This window comes from Musca vetustissima, unplaced genomic scaffold (assembly GCF_032173495.1).
Source record: "Musca vetustissima isolate MV318-11 ecotype Yass unplaced genomic scaffold, APGP_CSIRO_Mvet_v1 utg405638, whole genome shotgun sequence".
NCBI lineage: Eukaryota > Metazoa > Arthropoda > Insecta > Diptera > Muscidae > Musca > Musca vetustissima.
The window spans coordinates 1-8,091 of record NW_026874067.1 but is presented as its reverse complement, the minus strand read 5'-3'; the positions used below and the strand labels follow the sequence as shown (position 1 = coordinate 8,091).

The following is an 8,091-nucleotide window of genomic DNA, read 5'->3' as shown; positions in this document are numbered from 1 at the left end:
TAATAAACTAAAGTTTGATAATCAACCTAAAAGGAACTTTAAAACGTCACTTTCAGTTTCTAAACAGAAACCATCTTCAGAAAAGTGCGTGGTCTGTAGATCTTTACAGCATAGTATAAATAATTGTACTTCCTTCACTGCCGTACCAGTTTTGCAAAGATTTGAATTCATTAAAGATGTCCCTGCTTGTATTAATTGTCTCAAAAAAGGTCATACTGTTGCCAAATGCAATTCAGGTGTGAAGTGTAGAGTATGTGGTGGTTCACACCATTTCTTACTACATCGATACGCTTCTGATCAAGAGCAGCCTTCTACGTCTAGCGCTTCGGTCAACTATTCATCGTCGAATGAAGGCGTAATGTTGGCCACAGCATTAGTGAAGGTCCGTAGTAGCTCAGGAAAATATATTCTGGCTAGAGCTCTTTTAGATTCCGGTTCTCAACCTAATTTGATAACCGAGGACTTGGTACAAAGGCTTAAAATAAAACGGGAAAGTGGCAGGTTAAATTTAACTGGCATATCGGAAGGAGTTTCCATTTCGAAAAATAAAGTTCAACTGTCTGTGATGTCGAGACTCAATTCAACCCAATTCTCATCTACATTCTGGGTATTGAGTTCTATAACAAGTCTTCAACCTGATAAGAGAATTTCCACTGCTAATTGGAATATTCCTAAAAATATAGAGCTGGCAGACCCTAATTTCAATGAACCTCGTAAAGTGGATTTATTACTTGGTGCTGAAGTTTTCTTCGAACTTCTTTGTGTAGGCCAAATCAAATCGAATCCGAGTTATCCGGTTCTGCAAAAAACTTCTCTTGGCTGGATCGTAGCTGGCAAATACGATGAGTCGAAGGGGTCGAATTCAGGTGTATGTCACTTGAATGTTCCCATAGAAAATGATGAAACTATTGATGCAATTGTTAAGAAATTCTGGGAGTTGGAAGAAATTCCAAATAATTGTGCTAAAATTCGGTCTGAGGAACATCAAAAATGTGAGGAACATTTCCAAAAATATGTTCGACGTTTATCGTCAGGACGCTTCCAAGTGTCTTTACCTTTCAAAGAAGATGTGAAACTTTTGGGTTCGTCATTTGAAACAGCCAAAAGGCGGTTTCTGGCATTGGAAAGAAAACTTTCTCATGATGTCACATCTAAAGAAATGTATAATTCTTTCATGAAAGAGTATCTTGACTTAGGTCACATGGAAAAAACCAACAATAAAGTTCCTAATAACCCACATTATTTCATTCCTCATCAATGTGTTTTCCGACCTCAAAGTACAACTACGAAACTTCGCGTCGTTTTTGATGCATCGAGTAAAACATCTTCACATGTTTCACTCAATGATCTCTTGATGGTAGGTCCAACCATTCAAGAAGAGTTGTACTCAACGTTACTTCGATTCCGCTTACATAAATACGTAATTACAGCAGATATTGAGAAAATGTATCGTCAAGTTTTAATCGACGAAAAAGATAGAGATTTTCATTTGATCCTTTGGAGACAAAACGAAAGTGATCCGTTGCAATTTTTAGATTGAATACGGTCACTTATGGTACTTCGTCCGCTCCATTTCTAGCAATTCGTTGCTTGAACCATTTGAGCGATTTGTCCAAAGAGACTTGGCCTATTGGTGCCAAAGTTATAAGCAACGACTTCTATGTGGATGATTTATTGACTGGTTCTGCTGATTTGAATAGTCTTCTCACAATTCGAGATGAAGTCACAACTATTCTCAGTTCAGCAGGATTAAATCTCACAAAATGGTTTTCTAATCATCCAGATTTTAATGAGACAACTTGTAGTGAAAAGTTGTTACACTCGGATTCCGAGACTGCAAGGGCATTGGGTATTCATTGGGCCCCGAGAAATGATGTTTTTAAATTTTACATAGAGGGAGGCTTCCAAGATCTGAAAGCTACTAAAAGACACATTTTGTCAATATCTTCACGTTTGTTTGATCCCCTCGGCCTTTTGTGTCCAATAATAACCAAAGCGAAAATGTTATTGCAAGAACTTTGGATTAATAAATTAGACTGGGATGAATCGATTCCCATGCGTTTGAGTTCAGTCTGGGAAGATTTCAAATTCAATCTTTCGAAGTTGGAAACGATTCAAATCTCAAGATTCGTAAACACGAATGTTTCATCTAGAATCCAAATTCATGGTTTCTCAGATGCATCGATGCGTGCCTATGGATGTTGTTCCTATATTCGTTCGCAGGACTCTAATGGAGTATCTTGCAGGCTGCTAACAGCTAAATCTAAAGTAGCTCCCCTCAAAATTATGTCTCTTCCGAGGTTAGAGCTCTCAGCAGCACATCTTATGGCAAATATGTGGTTACGAATTAAACCAATGATGAACTTTGATGTTGAAAAAATATACTTTTGGCCTGATTCTGAAATTATACTTTACTGGTTAAAAACCCATCCTTCTTCTCTGGCCACATTTGTCTCTAATCGAGTCGCAGAAATTCAAGAATGGTCAGAAAAATGTATTTGGCGCCATGTGCCAACTAAACAGAATCCAGCCGACATTGTGTCGAGAGGATGCAGTGTAGATGAAATTAAATCATCAACATGGTTTGAAGGACCTAAATTTTTGTTAGACGATATGTCTAAATGGGCAGTCAACAAGCATTTCGAGTTGACTGAGGAGCAAAAATCATTGGAAATAAGAAAATCCAAAGTATTGCTGACCTCAAATAGTAAGACAGATAAGGAATGTTCTGAGAACATTCTTTTGAAATTAATAAATGACCATTCATCATATAAAAAACTTCTCAGAGTGGTTTCATATGTTTTCCGATTTGTCGATCGAGTTAAGAAACGAAAGATATCCAAATCTATCTGTCTTACAGCTCAAGAATTGAATTGGTCTTTTCTTAAATTAGTAGAGGCAGTTCAAAAAGAGAGTTTCTCAGAAGAGATTTTTTAAAATAAAAAAGTCAATATGCTTAAAATCAAATATCCAGAAATTGACACCATTTATCCACGATTTCACTGAGTGTAAGCGGACATTTTCTTTACTTCGAGTAGGTGGAAGACTGTTAAATGCACAATTGCCCCATGACACAAAGTTTCCACTTTTACTTCCTAAAAAGCATCATTTTGTGTCAATATATTTAAATAATTTACATTTTAATAATTGCCATGCTGGTACGAAAGCCTTAGTTGCATTGTCTCGAGAGCAAATTTGGCTTATCAATGCCAGAGAAGAATGTAATCGAATAGTTCGGAATTGTATCCATTGTTTTCGCTACAAGCCAAAGCTGATGACCCAAATAATGGGCAATATTCCCACTGATAGAGTGAGAGCTTTACGTCCATTTTTAATAATAGGCGTAGACTTCTGTGGTCCCGTAAATATTACTTTAAAAATACGCGGAAGACCACCTACCAAAATGTATATAGCCGTCTTCGTTTGCTTCACGTCCAAAGCGGTTCACTTAGAATTAGTGTCTGATTTATCTTCTGATGCTTTTATTCTTTCTTTTAAAAGGTTTGCCGCGAGGCGTGGGCTCCCCAAGAGGATTTACTGCGACAACGCGACGAATTTCGTGGGAGCCAGCAGAGAGCTGAGGGAGCTTCAGGAGAAGTTCCTAGCAGGCCGAGGAACCGTGGAGGAATACGCTGCCTCTTTGAACGTGCAGTTCAGCTTCATTCCTCCGAGGGCGCCTCATTTCGGAGGGCTGTGGGAAGCTGCCGTAAAACAGGCGAAGTTCCTGCTTCTACGAGCTGTCGGAAAGTGCTGCTGACGCAAGAAGAGATGGTCACAGTGCTCGTAGAAGTAGAGGCTGTGCTAAACAGTCGCCCCATAGCACCGCTGTCTCCAGACCCCAACGACGGAGAAGCTCTGACTCCCGGGCACCTACTAATCGGAGCGGGTCTGCGTTCGCTGCCGCCAGAATCCGTCGGAGAGGTACTGCAAGCGCTGGCAGATGCTCTCCGCTCTCAAGCAGAGGTTCTGGCGGGCTTGGTCGAGGGATTACGTCCTAGGACTTCAGGACAAGGCCAAGTGGCACAATCAGCAGCCCAACATAGAGGTCGGTCAACTAGTCCTCGTGCACGAGGACAATCTGCCACCTCAAGAGTGGGTAACCGGCCGAATCGTCAACGTCACCGAGGGCCAAGACGGAAAGGTCAGGGTGGCGGAAGTCAAAACAAGGACGGGCACATTTAAGAGGCCAATAAGGAAACTCGCTCCAATCCCGATTTATTGAAGTCCTGCAGCCGTTCAATGGGGGCACAATGTTGGAGCAGTTTTATTGTTTATATTGAATTTCTTTATTATAATCGTTATTTTAAAATATATTTTTTTTTGATTTTTATTTTATTTATTTTTGAATTTTAATTAATGAATTAATTTTAATGTAAACATAATATGAAGTTCTTAGTTGTAAAAATTAGTATTAAAATAGTATGTAAAATTACAATTAAGTTAGATGTAGAAGAATAAGATAATGAAGTAGAATAAAAATGAATTATTGTTGTGAATTATACCGCCAACACAACGCGTCTTATTTCTTCTCGCCGTCCAAAAAAAATCCCTAAAATTAATAAAAATAACAAAAGTTAAAAATTATAAATAAATTAATTTTATAATTAAAAAATAAATTAACTTACCTTAAAATAAAGGTGAACATATACCGTAATACATCATCATCATCAATTAAAAATTCAGTAGCAGCAGAACAAGTATCAGACATCATACATTCTGAATATCGTTTTTAAAATTCCTCCCGCTTATTGTGTAATCGTTCTCTGTGTGAAAATCAACTACTGTCATTATCATTACCAACAGCAGCGGCGGCGAATCACCGTGGATGATTTAGTAGTCCAAGTTCGGCTTGATAATGGTGCCTATAATAAGGCTATGGTAAAAAGTGTACATCACAACATGGTTGATGGAGTTCCAGAGATCAAAAAAAATACCAGTACCAGAAGAGTTGTGGGCGGTAGCACAAACAGAAGGAATTTCAACGCACTATATGTGCTGGCGTTTGCGTTAAAAATCCCGACCTGAATGCATTACATGTAATTTCGACTTGAAATCAACTAAACTACTTAATAGTGGCCACGTTGATGTCTTTCAGGTGCGTGAAGATTTATTGGGTCTAGCCATTGGTTAACATGGTTTGAATATTCAAGGAGCCCGCCTTCTGGAAGGTGTTACCAATATACAACGTGAACCGGGTCATGTGTCACTTGTATTCATTGGTACCGTTGAAAGTATTATTAATGCCAAAGTATTGCTGGACTATCATTTGGGCTATTTAAAGGTGGGTCGAATGCATACATCTGGATATAATAAAATTCTGAAGTTAATATAATAAAATTCTTGTATTACTCTTTGTTTTCTGGGACGTCGGAGAAATACGCCTAGCCAAATTAGAAATTAATCAACTACTAGCCATCCACGAATCTTCTGGGGGTTCTGTCAAAATTTCCCTTCAACTCGTCGCTCGGAAAGTGGTTATAGTAGTGATATTACAGTCGGGGAGATCCGCGTGGACGTGGGTGAAGCCACAGGCGTAAAACACATTATATCATACAAATGCAAAATATAATTTTTATGAAACTTTAAAATAAAAACAACAGAAACATCTTTATAATAATGGTACATATTATCAAATAATAAAGAAAACAACAACAAAGCATTATTATATATTAATTTAATTTGGTTATTATATATTAATTTGATTTGGTTAAACTCACAACTATTTTTGTATTGAACTGCGGCCAAACGCTGACAATAATGTATGAATCAGCTGTTATTTTCCTTTGTTTGCTCTTACAAAAATATTGTAAGAGCAAATAAATGTTTGCCCAAAAATAAGGCAAATATTTGCTAGTCGGCGTTCACATTGTGGGCAAATCACACAAAATTTTGTTTGCTTTCAAATAATTTTTTTTTGCCCAAAATCAGCTGTTTTTGTTTTTGTAATTGAAAATATTTTGTGGTCAGAATATGGCAGAGAAATATTTGACACTTTTCGTCAAATATTTGCCTAGTTTTCAAAGTCAAATATTTGACTTACCTTAATATCATCTTCAGTATTATTGTAGCCATGCAAAGTTCATTGGCTGATATTGATCCATATATGTTCCAACCATATATCGAGTTTTGAGCTACCATATTGTACCGATTTCAATTGCTAGATGCCAAGCAAAGTCGATGCCATATTTACAACTTTGTTGTCCCTCCATGCTATAGTAGTTATATCTATACCATGAATACTGGTCATATATTCTTCGCAGTCTCCTCGATTGGGTAATTTTTCTGGCAATTTGCTGCCAGGAATTCGGTTACGTCGAACTGTTCCAAGCCCATAGATTCCCTGGGTGCGTAAATAAGCCAATAAAGGAATAGTTGTGTAATAGTTACCGAAGAAAATTCTGTAGTTCTTGAAACGCGGAACTCTACGAGCAAGCCGCACCACAACATTTGCTGCTGCTCCCAAATCTGGTTCATTTTCCAAAACATGGTCTTCATTGCCAGAATAAATTTCAAAATTATAGCAGAATCCCATATCGTCACACATCAAAAATAACTTATTGCCCCACGGGTGAGGCTTGTCTGGCATGTATTGTTTCAAATAGTGCTTAATTTTTGTGGCACAAATTTGTTCATCCACACACAAACGACTTCTTTTTGGAACAGAGTCAAAGTTTCTATTTAAAGCATCAATAAGCGGACGAATTTTATATAAACGATCAATGTTTGAGGAATCAGTGTTTTGTGGACGCAATCCTCGTCGACGTGAAGGAGCTGGTTCTTGAGCTGACGGACGTGGCATCTTACTGTTGTCATTTAGATGCAAAAACTGGCGTACCTTGTCATATCGATTTCTCGTCATGGTATTCATAATAGCCGGTATGCCAAATTCACCCCAATATGTCCTGATACTTGGGTACTTGAAGACGGACATAAAATATGTAATGCCAAAAAAGCGTTTTATTTCGTCTGGCGTTGTATTTAGAGGTTTCAATGAATCCTTTTGAATTGCGTACAAATTGCTTTGGCCTACAATATTAGAAATTATATCGTCATTTACAAAGTAAGAAAAAAATTTGAAAGGTGTATCTAGTGCCATTATTTCTCTTGTCAATTCAGAATCGCTGCCAAACTGAACCCAACTAGCATGATTCTGCATATGGTTTTTCTTCCAGATACATTTTTTAAACTCGGAAGAGTCCTTGTCAATTGTGATATCTTTGTAAAATGTTGCAATTTGATGCCAGCGTGTGCTATCTCCAGTAACAACTATATCTTCATTTTGAACACTCTCAACAGCAGTTGGTTCCACACTCACAACTTGTTCAGCATCTAATTCGTTCCCATTTTCGAACACATCATCTTCCAACTGATCAGTGATATTCGCATCATTATTTGTCACCCGTTTGATCATGGATAATTATTACACCGCATCCACTTCTACGAGCACTGTGACCATCTCTTCTTTTGCCAGCTGCACTTTGCCAACAGCTCGTGGAAGTTCCTATTTAACGCAGCTTCCAACAGCGCTCCGAAATGAGGCGCCCTCGGAGGAATGAACAGAATTCCTCATAGAATGGAGGATGCTCAGAACTCGAAATTGACAGTTTATATCCTATAACATGTTGAATTTATAAAGAAATTTCTTAAGACCAATAGGCGTGGATTTTATAAAGAAATTTCTTAAGACCAATAGGCGTGGATTTTATAAAGAAATTTCTTAAGACCAATAGGCGTGGATTTTATAAAGAAATTTCTTAAGACCAATAGGCGTGGATTTTATAAAGAAATTTCTTAAGACCAATAGGCGTGGATTTTATAAAGAAATTTCTTAAGACCAATAGGCGTGGATTTTATAAAGAAATTTCTTAAGACCAATAGGCGTGGATTTTATAAAGAAATTTCTTAAGACCAATAGGCGTGGATTTTATAAAGAAATTTCTTAAGACCAATAGGCGTGGATTTTATAAAGAAATTTCTTAAGACCAATAGGCGTGGATTTTATAAAGAAATTTCTTAAGACCAATAGGCGTGGATTTTATAAAGAAATTTCTTAAGACCAATAGGCGTGGATTTTATAAAGAAATTTCTTAA

At 37.5% G+C, this 8,091-nt stretch overlaps 1 protein-coding gene across 1 annotated transcript; it reads right to left on the bottom strand.

The window, feature by feature from the left end:
* Window positions 1–6,157: 6,157 nt before the first annotated feature.
* On the bottom strand, window positions 6,158–7,411 carry LOC133330739 (piggyBac transposable element-derived protein 3-like). Its single transcript, XM_061539154.1, has one exon. The coding sequence runs from the start codon at window positions 7,409–7,411 to the stop codon at window positions 6,158–6,160; it is 1,254 nt and encodes a 417-aa protein (XP_061395138.1).
* Window positions 7,412–8,091: the final 680 nt, after the last annotated feature.

What these genes read in the sequence shown, in the direction of transcription:
- LOC133330739 (XM_061539154.1), bottom strand. Translation starts at nt 7,411, where the DNA reads ATGATCAAACGGGTGACAAATAATGATGCGAATATCACTGATCAGTTG.